The sequence below is a fragment of the Cyprinodon tularosa genome, unplaced genomic scaffold (genome assembly GCF_016077235.1).
Source record: "Cyprinodon tularosa strain WSP-4 unplaced genomic scaffold, ASM1607723v1 ctg407, whole genome shotgun sequence".
In the NCBI taxonomy this organism is placed as follows: domain Eukaryota; kingdom Metazoa; phylum Chordata; class Actinopteri; order Cyprinodontiformes; family Cyprinodontidae; genus Cyprinodon; species Cyprinodon tularosa.
In genome coordinates, this window is record NW_024039127.1 from 717816 (window position 1) to 732605 (window position 14790).

A 14790-nucleotide genomic window follows, 5' to 3' on the forward strand; every position below is an offset into this window, starting at 1 on the left:
AGCAGAGAGAGGAGTTGGCCTCCAACAGCGGATCATAATTTCAGCTTCCTTCCAAATCAAAAGCTCGTTAGGAATTAACGAGTTCCTCACTATTGCTAAAACTGATCATGTCCAGGATTTACCTCAGAAAAAACAGCAACGCCTTCAACAGTATAAAACATCGCTAATCTGTCTGCTTGGGTTGAAGCCCCGCCCACTCCGATAAAACTTATGGTTTTTATCCAAATCAACCATTTAGAGCCTCAGTTTCCTCTGAGCTTTGATTGGATGAGTCAGAAGGTCCAGATGATATCACACCCTGGATCCGCCCATCTCTGGTTTATTCCCCAGCCTCCATGCAGGGTGACGGTGCCGACACACACAACCCGACCCAGACACCCAGAACCCAGCTCATCTCTTTGGACTTAAAGGAAGTTGAAGAACCCAAGTAGAACCCTATAGAACACCTGCATAGGAGAACATGTAAACTCCACTCAGATGCTCCATCAACAGAGCATCTTCCCCATCGATATAAACCTGAAATGAAGCAGCTGCTGGTTCCACTTCCTCTGTGTACTGCAGTCACACCGTAGATATCATCTCTGAGTTTCAGCTTCATCAGACGGAAAGATTATTACCGTAAAAACTGTTTGCTAAACACAGAGCAGGAAGCAGCTGAAGACTTTCACAATAAAGGCAGGTTTATACTCAGAAAGCAGGTGGTCTGCGTGTGTCGCAGTGAACGCAGATATGCCCCGCCCCCTTCCACAGACAATAGAAAAATGTAGGTGAGCACAGACAGGAGGCCTCTGATTGGTCAAATTTACGGCCGCTCCCGTTTGGTTCCTTACCGGCTTGTTCTGTTTGTCTGGCCGCCATTGTGGAAAACGCCTGGTGAAGATGGAGCAGCTAGCAGAGCGAGGTGTGCGAGAACGCTGGGACCATTTTCCACCTGGATTCCCGCCCTTTTTGGCCCTCATGTTCCTCCCTTGTCGCACTTATTTGCCCCCACTTCATCGCCGCCTCGGCCGTATCTAGACCCACAGCTAGTTCCTGATTGGCCCTCTGGCGTTGTGGCGTGGAATAACAGCGCAGGCCACGCTTCAATATTGGGCATAAAGCAAAAATATCTGCGACACACTGCTGAGGAGGATAACCAGGCCTTAAAGAGTTCAAATGGCTTCCTCCTGCTGAAAGGTTAAGAATAATGAAAAAAATAAAGTTTTTACTGCAACCAGGTGACCCGTTACCGTGACCGGGAATCGTTAACTGCAGCAACGAACTCTTTATAGTAACCAGAAGACCTGATTCAAACAGGGGATCCATTAAAACAACCAGGTAAAATGTAACAGCAACCAGGTGACTCATTGCCACTGCAACCATACGGCGTGTTATGATCACCATGTGACCTGCTGCTTTGATCGCATGACCAACGAATGCGAACATCATGATCTCAGTCAGGAGGAGCTCTGAGCATAAAAGAGAAAACTCTGAATTAATCGTTATGTAACAGAAACACCTGACAGACTATCAGGACCGTGTTCTACCTGGCTTTATGACATCATAGTGATGTCACATATCTGTGGGTTTGATCTTAGAAGTAAATAGGAAGACAGAACCTTGCAGGTTCAACATGCTGCCCTCTGATTAGTCGGTAGCTGCTGTGATTCATTATTGCATCTGTAAACAAGTTTTCTTCACATTCCTAAAATATTGAATCTTCTTTGTTTCACGTCTACAAACCGGGGTCACAGCTCCTATAAAGTAAACTTCCAGCTGAGATCCTTTTTAGATGGCTCCGCCTCCTTTGGGTGTCGTAAGAGTAAACTCCTCCCCCAGTTTGACTCCACCTCCTTCAGGGGTCAGAACAGCAGACTCCGCCTCCTAGCGGGGCTAGAAGCTGAACAGAGACAGGGGAAGAAACTTTGAGCAGAGGTCTGACCCCCCCCCCACCGCCTGTTAAAGGAAAAGTCTGGTTAGATTGAGAATTTAAACTTCTGAAAGTTCTTTAAATCTGAAATGATTCCATCCTGTTCAATAAATGATCAGTGTTTTTAATTCAGAGTAATTTCCATGTGAATGTGCTTTACTGGAGGCATCCATGTTTTTATTCAAAGAACACTACTGCCACCTACTGGTTTGTGTTTAGTTTGTTTAAATGGCATCCAGGATCGCTCACAGGTTTAGTTACCTGGATCAGGCGCCGCCGTCGGCCTCAAGCGTTCCTTTTCCAGTTGAATCTCTGACAGACTAAAGATGGACGAAGCTGAAAGGTTGAGAAGAACCATGTGAGATGGTTGTGACAACAGGCAAAGACACCTGAAAGCTACTTACTGTCAGGAAGCGACAGCAGTCGGTTTCCGAGGTTACTAAAGTAAGCATGTTTCATGGACACGTCTGCAGAGATCCTCTTCTTCCCTTCAAACTAAAGTTAAAAAGAAGAGATTCTCATCAGAGCTGCGTTCAGAGTTATTCCATAGAAACACAGCGATGCGTTCACTGACCTGCAGGAACTTTGACAGCAGCTCCACCCCTTCGCTGCAGAGCCTGAAAGGAAAAACCCAGGATGACTTTTAGCGTGTGGATCGGCAGACGGCCGGTCTCTGATCCGACCGTCGGCTGTCGTGGAGCAACTCAGAGAAAAACAATCTAACTGCAACTAAAAGGATCCTGCTTTGGAAGAAAAGCTTAAATGTTGCCGTGTTAAAGGTCAGCTCAGCTGCAGGTAGTTATGGTTAAATAGATTGAAGTATTGAACACATTTCTCTAAGTTCAGCTATTATTCTCATTCATTTATCTGTAACCAGCTGTGATTTCTATGCATGTGTGAATTATTTGGGCTGTTGGCACTGATCAGAAACAAAGAAAAAACCTGAATGTTTTCATCCCTGCTGTGTGTATTTGTAAGGTTAGAGCTCCCCCTGGTGGTTTTCTATTAAGTGCAGATTTGTTCCTCTCATGTGTAAAGATAAAGGCAGCCTTTTTATTACACGACTGAGTAGAGAATTTATATGAACATTCCAGAACCTAGAACCCTGAACAGGTTCTAACAGAGAACCAGAAATATTGTCATATTTTAGAAACTTTTACGCACAGAAATCACAATCATATGATCATTTTTCCCCTCCTGTTGGTGGCGGCTGGAAGTAGATGTTAGCGTTTTTCACGTACGTAATCCAAACTGCAGGCATTTGAAGTTAATTTAGGCGTTAATAAACTGTTTCAGAGGAGTGATCATAGCGCTCTGCATCAGCAGTGCTGCGTCTGACTCCCTGCCAGCTCCCAGATCAGCTTCTCTCATTGGTTGATGCGGCGTGTCCAGCAGCTAAAATTTAATTTTCCCAACTGCAGCAGCTTCTGCTTTCACAGTGCGTCTCACGCCTCAGATGCAAAGAAGCTCATGAGGCGCTGCACCTGTTCCTGAAAACGTGCTGCAGGACCTTTAGCTGCTCCTTGATGCGCGTCAACCATTGACTTCTAATGGAAACCAGCTGCTTCTGCTGCTAGCCGTCTGAATGTAGCATTAGAGTACTGGTCAGTATTTCAGCGTAGCTGGGAATATTTCAGCATAGCTGGGGGCATTTCTAACCTGACTCCGCCAGATGGATTTGCTCCATTTGAAAACCTTCCATTGAAGTAATTTTGGGAAGGGGCGAAAATACTGGTTAGCTGATTGGCCTATGTTGGTGATAGACGGGCCAAATAAACCAATCAGATCAACGAAGCATATGACGTACTAACAGAGCGACGACGAAGAGGAGCCAATTGATAGATCAAACTCTTGCTGAAACCAGTCAGGAGAAGAGCAAAAACATCTTTTCCTCTGAGAAAAGCCTCCAGAGCAGTGTTTTGCTCTTCTTTCAGAGAAGAAATACTCTGTAATTCCCATAAAACTTGCTCGATAGCCACGCTAACGCTAGTTTCATCGGCTGAAGCCGCCATGTTCTTTAGACTGAACTTCAACGGAGAGTCTCCAGACTGATCTGCGGGTGAAACCTTGAAAGCTCGCGAGATCAGGATGGTCTCACGAGGCTAGGGTGTTTCAGCGTACATGGGGGTGTTTCAGCGTACATGGGGGTGTTTCAGCGTACCTGGGGGTGTTTCTGCGTACCTGGGGGTATTTCAGCGTACCTGGGGGTGTGGTTGCTCAGTCGTTCTGCTTTGTACTGAGGAAAGTTAAAATTCACAAACTCTTCATTGGAGCTGATTCCAGGCCAGCTTTGCTCCGTGGGAGAACCTTCACGCAGAAAAAAAGTCTGTGAGTAACAATAAAAAAGCTGATTGGCTGATGGTGGATAATTCAGGTCCAGGAAGTGAAAATCCTCTCCAGTGTTCCTACATCCAGTTCCTCTAACCAGCTGCTCCGTCTCCAGTATAACCTCTCTTAGGGATGGGAATCGAACGATTCTCTTATCGATTCCAGGCAGCGCCAGAGCCTTCGAAACAGAAGCTAAAGTTACGACCAGCATGGAAGGAAACTCTGGTGGTTAGTAGCTAGTTTATATCACTGGCTGAGCTTAATGTGGTTCCTAGGAGATCAGAAGCTATTTCTGGAAATAAACCAGTTTCCTTCCTCTCTTTGGGGTTATTAAGGGATGTGCCTTTCTGGTTAATCCAGCCCTACATTGCTAGCATGTTTAATTAGAACTACTGGTAGCTGGAATTCTTACATGATTCTAGCTATTGCAATGGATGTAACGAAACACGCTACCAAGTTGCTCCGCAGTTCAGGGAGCAAGAGAAAAGTGACGCTCGTTTATTTAAATCAGGGGGAGAGGAGTTTATTTCCTGAAATTGTACAGTAATGCTTTTTTATTAAACGGGTTCCTTCTCCATTAGATCTAGATGACTGTGAGGAGACGGGCAGCCTGGCTGGATCAGAGGCTGCAGCTCCCGTTCACTGCCTTCTGTTTTCACCGAGGCAGGCAACGATAGAACGTCCCAGGAGAAGGTAGACCAATGTCACCGTGACCTCACCAAGTTCATTGTTTCACAGAATCAATAAAGGAATCGAATCGTTTCACAGAATCGATAAGGAATCGAATCGTTTCACAGAATCGATAAGGAATCGAATCGTTTCACAGAATCGATAAGGAATCGAATCGTTTCACAGAATCGATAAGGAATCGAATCGTTTCACAGAACCGATAAGGAATCGAATTGTTTCTCAGAATCGATAAGGAATCGAATCGTTTCTCAGAATCGATAAAGGAATCGAATCGTTTCACAGAATCGATAAGGAATCGAATCGATTCACAGAATCGATAAAGGAATCGAATCGATTCACAGAATCGATAAGGAATCGACTCGATTCACAGAATTGATAAGGAATCGAATCGTTTCACAGAATCGATAAAGGAATCGAATCGTTTCACAGAATCGATAAAGGAATCGAATCGCTTCACAGAATCGATAAAGGAATCGAATCGTTTCACAGAATCGATAAAGGAATCGAATCGTTTCACAGAATCGATAAAGGAATCGAATCGTTTCAAAGAATCGATAAAGGAATCGAATCGTTTCACAGAATCGATAAAGGAATCGAATCGTTTCTCAGAATCGATAAAGGAATCGAATCGATTCACAGAATCGATAAGGAATCGAATCGTTTCTCAGAATCGATAAAGGAATCGAATCGTTTCACAGAATCGATAAGGAATCGAATCGATTCACAGAATCGATAAAGGAATCGAATCGATTCACAGAATCGATAAAGGAATCGAATCGTTTCACAGAATCGATAAGGAATCGAATCGATTCACAGAATCGATAAGGAATCGAATCGATTCACAGAATCGATAAGGAATCGAATCGTTTCACAGAATCGATAAAGGAATCGAATCGTTTCTCAGAATCGATAAAGGAATCGAATCGTTTCACAGAATCGATAAAGGAATCGAATCGTTTCACAGAATCGATAAGGAATCGAATCGTTTCTCAGAATCGATTAAGGAATCGGAATCTTCCTGGACCTGAATCATCCACCTCCGGCTGTCAGAGACATTGGAACCCCAGCTGATTGGTTCATACCCAGAAGCTTAAAGATAAAGTGAAGCTCCTCCTCCACACTAGAGCCAGGAAAGAGAGGACGGCCCGTCATCATCTCATAAAAGATACACCCAACACCCCTGCAGAAAGACAGGTCATACATACAGGGAAGAGCCGTGATCAAACAACCAGGAACACAGACCAGTTTTAAAGAGACCAGTTAACCTAACAGCCGTGTTATTGGACCAGGTGAGGAAGCAGGAGTACCCTGAGAGAACCCAACATGCAAGAGGACATGCAGAACCTCTGGCTAATCTTTCTGCAGTACCAACTAAGAAGGATAGAATGGTTGTTGACGGTACCACATGTCGATGTGGGTGGAGTAGTCGGTGCTGCCAAGCAGGATGTCCGGCGGTCGGTACCACAGCGTCACCACCTCGTTAGAGTAGGTCTTTGTTGGGATGGACTTGGCTCGGGCCAAACCTGAAACAAATTAATAGCCGTGTTCACAGAACCTGCAAACTGAACCAGGTTTGACTAAAACCTCAGCGCCTGCAGCAAAGATCTTCATCCTAAACCCAAACAGAACCACCAGAACAGAACTCACCAAAATCTGCCAGTTTGAGCTCCCCTCGCTCATTGATCAGCAGGTTCTGGGGTTTCAGGTCTCGATGGAGAACTTTCCTCCGATGACAGTAAGACAAACCTCGCAGCAACTGGAAGAGAAACAGCTGAGACAGGAAGAGACCATGAGACAAACTGGACAAAACGGGAAACCAGGAGACAAACTGGGAACAGCCCAGAGAGACCAGGAGCTGAACGACTGTAACTACAAAGAAAAGGAGACAATCATCCATTGATTAGTTCATCATCCATCCATCCATCTTCTTCCTCTTATCCAGGGTCGGGTCGCGGGGGTAGCAGCTTCAGTAAGGAGGACCAGACATCCCTCTCTCCAGCCACTTGGTCCAGCTCCTCTGGGGGAATCCCAAGGTGCTCCCAGGCCATCGAGAGACATAGTCCCTCCAGCGTGTCCTGGGTCTCCCCCAGGGCCTCCTTCCGGTGGGACGTGCCTGGAACACCTCACCAGGGAGACGTCCAGGAGGCATCCTAACCAGATGCCCGAGCCACCTCAACTGGCTCCTCTCCATGTGGAGGAGCAGTGGCTCTACTCTGAGTCCTCCCCACATGACTGAGCTCCTCCCCGTATCTCTAAAGGAGAGCCCAGACACACTATGGAGAAAACTAATTTCAGCCGCTTGGACCCGGGATCTCGTTCTTTCGATCATGACCCAGAGCTCATGACCATGGATGAGGGTACGAACGTAGATCCACCGGTAAATCCAGAGCTTTGCTTTTTGCCTCAACTCTCTCTTTACCAACACAGACCGGTACACGGCACGCTTTACAGCAGACGCCACATTAATCCGTCTATCGATCTCCCGCTCCTTCTTCCCCTAATTCGTGAACAAGACCCCAAGATACTTAAACTCCTCCACTAGGGGCAGAACATCCTCCCCAACCTGGAGAAGGCACTCTACCCTTTTCTGGCTCCAGACCATGGTCTCAGATTTGGAGGCACTGATCCTCATCCCGGCCGCTTCACACTCAGCTGCAAACCGCTCCAGTGAGAGCTGTAGATCACGCCCTGATGAAGCCAACAGAACCACATCATCTGCGAATAACAGATTTGCTGCACCTAGAAATTCTGTCCATAAAAGTTATGAACAGAATCAGTGACTAAAGGCAACCTTGGCGGAGTCCAATCCTCATCGAAAGAGTCCGACTTGCTGCCGGCAATGCGGACCAGGCTCTGACACCAGTCATACAGAGACCTAAAAGCCCTTAAAAATTGGCCCGGTACTCCATACTCCCGGAGTACCCCCCCCACAGGACCCCCCGAGGAACAGGGTTGAATGCCAACCATCCATCCATCATCTAACGACTAACATCCATCCATCCATTAGTTACCTTAACGTTGTGAACATGTATGATGTTTCCACAGTCTTCCAGATACTGTTTCAGATCTTTGTCCTGAAATGAATCATTGTGGGTCAGATTAGTTCATCAACCATCAGCAATAGCTGCAGGAACCTGCTCCATGTCTCACCAGGTACTCGAATACCAGTGTGAGGGATTTCTGCGTGTGAATGATGTCGTGAAGCGTGACGATGTTGGCGTGTTTCAGGTCCTTCAGCAGAGACACTGCGGGGGGGGGGGGGGGGGGGGGGGGGGGGGGGGGGGCAGACCAAAATCAGAAGAGATTGACAGAGGAGGTTAAGCCACACCCCTAACCCTGCAGTACCTTCTCTGATGGCCGTACAGGGAGCTCCTTCTTCATGTTCCAGACGAATCTCCTTCAGAGCAACAAGGTTCTCCGTCAGTTTACTGCGACCTTTATACACCGTAGCATAGGTCCCCTACAGACAGACAGACAGACAGCGTTACTGTTGAAGCAGTTTTATTGTCTTATATCAGATCAGAATCAGAATATATCCTACAACATGGCCCTATACTTACTTAGCAACAAAACAGTACATCTTGAAATTCAAGTATGAGTCTTAGCAATAATAAAGTCTCTAATGCTGTAGAATATGAATATCTGGCTGGCTTGCCAAATATGGAAGCAGTTGTACTGCGTTATGTAGTCCTGTTTCTGACCTTATGCTCACTTAGCAACACAGAGAATGCAGCATGTAAACAGAGAGTCTACAAGCTAGGAGTCACATACGAATCTTGGCAAAAACAGGGTTCTTACTGGCTGACTGGCACGCAATCAGGTCATAAGCTAAGAGATTTCCAGGAAGAGCGTCCAGTCGTGCACGTGCATCCACACAGTGCGATGTGGAAACTATAAAGGCCGCCCAGAATGGAGTGAAGGGGGGGGATAACAGAATTTTTGATGACGCGTTGCTGGATGTATGAAGTGTTTAAGACAGCTGTATGAATTCGGTTTTGTAATTAAATGTGTCCCCCCTCCAGATGATAAATGGTGTGAATCGTGGCCTTCTACCAATGAGCTTCCATAGATGGTGCATTGGCCGGGAATCACACCCGGCCAATGCACAAATATTTTAATTCAGCAGCAACTCCCACATTTGAATAAACAGCGGACTGGCAGCTGTGAGCTCACCTCTCCCAGTTTGTCCAGTTTGATGTACGTTTCCAGTTTCCCAAAGCCGATCTCCGACTGCACACAGAGAAACAACCCTGAGCTTCATGGACAACTAGACTCAACATCCTCAGACCAGCAGAGACAGGAAGTACCAGAGAGACCCTGCGGAGCCTCCTGCTGATTGGCTGCTCAAACAGAGCCGGACCAATCACGCTAAACTTCTCCAGGTAATCGTCAGGAAGACGGATGTCTGCCGGTAACGACAGACGTTTATTGATGTCCTGAAGGACGAGAAGCAGAGACTCAGGATGGTCCTTCATCCAGACCGTCAGCAATGAAAGGATCTAAAGCTGGAACCGTGTTTGGGTTGGTACCTCAGTAGAGATCTTCTTGTTCCTCAGTCGGACCCGGACCGGACTCTGAACATCATCTGAGGATGATGGCGGGTCGCTCTCTCCGTCCGAGTTCATCTTGACATCCTCATGAACAATTTCTGGAATAGATATTTACAGCTTCAGACGCGACACAGACCAACACTCACAGCTGATTGGCTAAACCAAGACGCCCTCTGCAGGTTCTGTCAGCTCAGCATACGGCGTCAGGCCAGCATACCCTCAGTAATACGCATTACATAGAGTTTTCTCTGTCTCTGCTCTACTTACAGCCATTCATGCTGTTTTATTTCAGGATTTAGGCAGGTTTTTGACGTAGTTTGTGCAAAAAACAACAAAAAAATCATTCATTAGGTTTTTCACTGAATTTAGGTTTAAAAACAAACATTTCATGTCCGTTAGATGAGGATCTTATTAAAGTCCAATAGTTGTATTTCCGAATTCCCTCGAGTGGCGCCCGACTTTACACGAGTGAATAAAGTGAATGTGATTGGTCGATTATCAAGGGGGCGGGATTGTTATGGCGGAAGGTTTGCAAGCAGGTTTGGTTGTGGCCGGTTTGTTGGAAGCATCTTGCTAACCAGTTAGCATCTTAGTGCTAGCAGGTTCCCAATGGGAAATTCCATTGGGACCAAGTAGCACTAAATTGGTGACTTAGAAACGACGCTGTCAAGGAACGCTATGGACAGCGGAAACATGCAAGAGGAGGAGAGTTTAGTGTCGGAGGTCGTGGATGAGTCTCCTCTGTCATCCATTTTTTATTTAGAGGAGGAAAGCGGGGACGAAGATGTTGTGGAAGAGGACGCCAGGGCGGCAGAAGCTTGGTTTGGTGTAGAAGGCTTCCAGCCGTACATGTTTGAGCCCTTGCCTCGCAACGCTGCCAGTTCTGTTAGCTCTACGCCTGCTGAAGACACAGACGTCCATCCCCGTGAACACTGGGACGCAACTCAATGGGAAAGGAAAGGATTCTGATTTCAACCGTTGCGTATATTAGCTGCGACACATGAATCAAGATGCTATGACCGAAAACATTTGATTGACAGATGACTGTTGATATATGAATGGCTGAATTTAGGTGTTCAGGCTGACGTAGAACTAACTGGCCTGCAGAAGATAATAAAAAAAAACACAGATTTTAAATTTTTCATTTTTTTTAAATAGAAATTCTCTTAATTTTTGCAGATCGCTTTAAAGAATTATCTGCATTTTGATGATTCTACAACCCAGTGACAGGATATGATATTTATTTGTTTTTAGTTTGTCTAATATGTGCGACATGCCGATCATTTTATTTTTATTTATATTTACAGCACATGAAGAACTACTGAAATTATTTTCAGATTACACATTAATAGATTAATAAATTCCGCGAGGGGGAAAGGAATTACTTTTGGGTTAGGATTCACTACTGAGCTTACTGGGACAATCTGAAGCCTTTCTATGGGACTGATAACTGCTAATAACGATCATGCATATTACTAAGAGTATGCTGGCCTGACGCAGTATGCTGAGCTGACAGAACACCGGTTCAGCATCAGAACTGGTAGAATTCTGCTCAGATGGTTCTGTGAAGCCAAACTGATCTGCATGCAGAAGCATCGCCTCAGGCCCTCTGCATGTGTTTGTGTTATTACTACCCAGTCTGGCGGTGCGGTTCAGGTAGGAACTCAGGCTGCGTCCCAGACCACGAGGTTTCCTCATCGGGCCGCCGTACGACTGCAGCAACGAGTGCACTGAGGAAGATGAGGCTCGGACCTTCAGAGCTGCTGAGGAGCGAAGAGACGGCATCTCTGGGAGGATGAAGATGATGAAGAGAGAAAGCAGTCAGACTGACAGTAACTCGTTCATCACCAGAGGAAAATCAAAAGGTCTGGAAACTTAGGTCAGACGTTTTGGACATGAAGAACTTTAAACTGTGAACAGAAACTGGACTATTATAATTCTTTACTGTCAGGAAGTCCATGCTGTGATGTTAAATTTTTTTTTTTTGTTATACTGAAGGAGTTTTCTACACATGGCAGATTAATTGTTAATAGTTTCTATAGGATTCAGTCGTGGACTTTTTTGAGATCTTTTCTGAGGCCGTTTATATCAACCAACATTAAGAAATAAAAAAGTTTTGCTCAGATATAACTGGATTCCTGTTGAAGGAGGAATACGCCATAAAGAGACACAGTCCCACATCTTCAGAAGGTTTCTGTCCTTAAACAGGTTCAAATGAGAGAAGATCTACAAAGCAGCAAAGTGGATGGTGTTTACCATGTAGCACAGACTTAGTCCATTTTATTTTCATTTTGTATACGGCTCTATACGAAATGAAATTTGGTTTTGAACAGCGTTCATGAAATTTCCATTCCTCAAAGTGCAACAGTGATCAGATGTAAACAGTGTGTCAGAAAAAAAAACACGGTGCAAGTGCTAAATGTGAGCAAACCTCCTTTGGTGCATTTGTCTTTAAAGGAGAAGTCCGCTCAGCGAGGAATAATCAATGGATCGTTATTTATCATCCATAGAGGGCTGCTGCAGGGTGGCTAACGTTAGCCCGTCATTAGCAGCCAGGGCTAACGTTAGCCCGCCTGCAGCAGCCCTCTCTCTATATAGCCGTGTGTGAAGGACCGCTGGCTCTGATGGAGGTTTGATTGTTTTATTTGGTAAAATTTTAATTTGTGTTTATCTGACTGTGTTCATTATTATTCCTCCACTAAATGAAAAAAGTCATAATTTATTATTATCTAGAGTCTGTTAATAACAGGAGGTGAAATGCAGCTCCAGACGAGCTTTGAATGTGGTGATGTCATCAGTACGCTGCTGTTCTAATTGATCCAGATTAATTCTGCTCCTGTTCTCCCAGAGTCCAGACCTTCCTGGGTTCTAGTCAAGAACGGACTTGGCGGGAACACGAGTCCGTACTTCTAGTGAATTGAGAAACAACCAAAGTTTTTTTTGGTGCTATGGCAACAGGAGTCATCCTGCTGAAATAACGGTTTTTAAATGGTGCTACTCATGTTTCAAATGCTTGAAGCTGAACTGATGGCGCTACAAGACTCACCTGAATCGCTGTGTGATGTCACTTCCTGAGGACTGGTTTCATTCAGCGCTCTGTCCCCGCCCCCTGCCCCGCCCCTCCTTAAAGTGACAGACAGCTGCCGTTTGAGTTTCCTGATCCTCTCCATTAGGGGGGGTCTGGGCGGCAGGGGGGGGCGTGAAACCAACGGGGGCGGAGCCGTGAGCCTGGAGGCAACACCTGGAAAGGTAAAGACAGCAGCTTGACTTCCAAACCGTCATCATTCAGCCGATTCCCCACAGTTTATGTTCTGTGTCAGATGATGGAGAATTACAACATGAAAAGCTCCTTATTTAATGATTTTAAACTGACACTTGTTTTACATCAATAATTGATCGTATTGTTTGAATTGTGTAAATAAAATGTTGTTAAAACTCAAAAATTTGTGAAAATCTTCCACAATACCTTTAAGGTGCATAACTCCGGTCATGTAATTCAGGTAAGAGACCAGAAATCAGGTTTGAGATCAAAAGAATCTGAATCAGGTCTTAAAATCGACAGGCAGACCAGAGGAACTGGATCTGGACTCCAACAGAGTTCAACTCTTCATGGAAAAACTGTTTCTGGGCAGTCCTCAACAACTTCTGATAATAACATACTATACTTTTATTTGCGTATTCCCGTGCAGAAAAATTGTAGCTGCTGGAAGATGTCTGAATTACCAGTATTTCTTGATAATGTTCTATATACCGTTACGGTAACTTAACTTTTTCAATAAATGAACCAAGTATTTTATAGGTTCAAAGAGACACAAAATCTGGTTTTTATTCATTCCACTGGTCGTCTGTTTCGATCAAATAGAAATAGAGGCCTGCCTCAAATTCTGGCCTCCTTCCAATAATGGCCTGGACCAAGATGCACCTGAGTGAAATAAAGGCCCCGTCCTATATTAGAGGATTTACGGTAAAGCATGTTCTGGTTCTGGTGAGGACTGGGGCGGCCAGGGGAAGTTCTGATCCAACAAACCAAAGATTCGTACACGATTCAGCAGGAAGTGAACTGGAATCACCACCAGAAATAAACTGCTGGATTAGCCCAATTTTTCCCACCATCCCAGTCTGGTATCAGTTTAAACCATCAGTTACCATGGCAACCTGTTCTGTCAGGTTAACCAGGCTGTGAGGCCGGATGTCATCCAATCAGAAGTCTCCCTGATCGGTTTCCATCAGGTTTCTGTTTCACTCTGAAAGCAAGCCGGACGACCTGACCGGTACCGGTACCAATACCGGGGTCCAGAAGGGGGAGGACTGAATATGAATGTGTGGATTTATTTTGGAGAGCAAGACCCTCAATTACAGAAGGGCCCCTGAGAGGGGCCTGTAGGGGAACCCCTGTGAGGGCCCTGAGAGGAACCACTGAGGGCCCCAGGCTGCAACTCTTCGCCTTAAATTCAGAGGATTAATTTCATTGAGAAGAAAATGTTTCAATAACTTAGAAAATTATTATTATTATATGTTCAATTAAGTTATAATTAAGTATTCAATCTGAATGAATTTATTAATCATTATTAACTGATTGGTGTCCCCGCAGGTTAAACGTTGATCCAGAACCGATCAGAACCGAACCCAGCTGCAGCTAGCCTGCTAGCATGGCTCCGTCTACCTCCTGAACACCTGCAGCGGGCTCGGTCTACTTCCTGCGCTCCGACAGAGTTCGGTTCAGTTACCGGGCGGGAGAGTCCCGGAGCCGGTCAGCTGCTTCAACAGTAGCCGGTACCTACGGTCAGAGGCGGGCCCGGTCCGACCCGGGGTCTCCGTGGTTCGGTTCAGTCTGAAGGAGGTTCGGGTCGCTCCGTCTCCCAGTAATCCGCCGCCATGTTGCTACTCCGCTACGTGGTGACGTCACATTACCGCGCCCCCTACGCGTTTGTAAACAAACGGAATTTTTTTTTTATTTATATATATCTTTAAAAATATTAAGTTCCACATAGAAATAATTTTCATTTGGCATAACCAGCAGAAATTTGGCTTTATGGATTTAAAACAAACACAACAACCATTCAGTTATTATATTTTCCTTCATTTTTAAGGTGATATTTTAAGTAAATATGGTAAAAACTTAATGCGATTCCCAAATTAATAATAAAAAAAACATTTGATTTCTAATGTAGCAAATATGAGGAAAAAAATCAACCGAAGGAACAAGAAGGGGAAACATCAGAATAAATCTAACGATAAATTCATAAGAGGGATTAAATCTAATATTTGAATATACATTTCTTTAACTTTATTGGAAACAAAAAAATCTACTAA

The 14790-nt window shown here is 45.1% G+C and overlaps 1 protein-coding gene across 2 annotated transcripts; it reads right to left on the reverse strand.

The window, feature by feature from the left end:
• Positions 1 to 1769: 1769 nt before the first annotated feature.
• Positions 1770 to 14409, reverse strand: cdk16 (cyclin-dependent kinase 16). 2 transcript variants are annotated; one of them, XM_038298410.1, is made up of 17 exons: positions 14259 to 14409; positions 12524 to 12718; positions 11112 to 11264; positions 9457 to 9575; positions 9235 to 9363; positions 9101 to 9157; positions 8273 to 8387; positions 8078 to 8172; positions 7939 to 8001; positions 6575 to 6698; positions 6330 to 6450; positions 6010 to 6107; positions 4111 to 4216; positions 2484 to 2526; positions 2314 to 2404; positions 2171 to 2245; positions 1770 to 1879 (listed from the first exon to the last, which is right to left on the reverse strand). In XM_038298410.1, exons 2-17 carry the CDS (start codon positions 12645 to 12647, stop codon positions 1842 to 1844), a joined length of 1551 nt encoding a protein of 516 aa, XP_038154338.1. In that variant the 5' UTR covers positions 12648 to 12718; positions 14259 to 14409; the 3' UTR covers positions 1770 to 1841. The 2 variants fall into 2 exon arrangements, with proteins under 2 accessions (XP_038154338.1, XP_038154339.1); XM_038298411.1 differs by having other exon boundaries at positions 14255 to 14387.
• Positions 14410 to 14790: the final 381 nt, after the last annotated feature.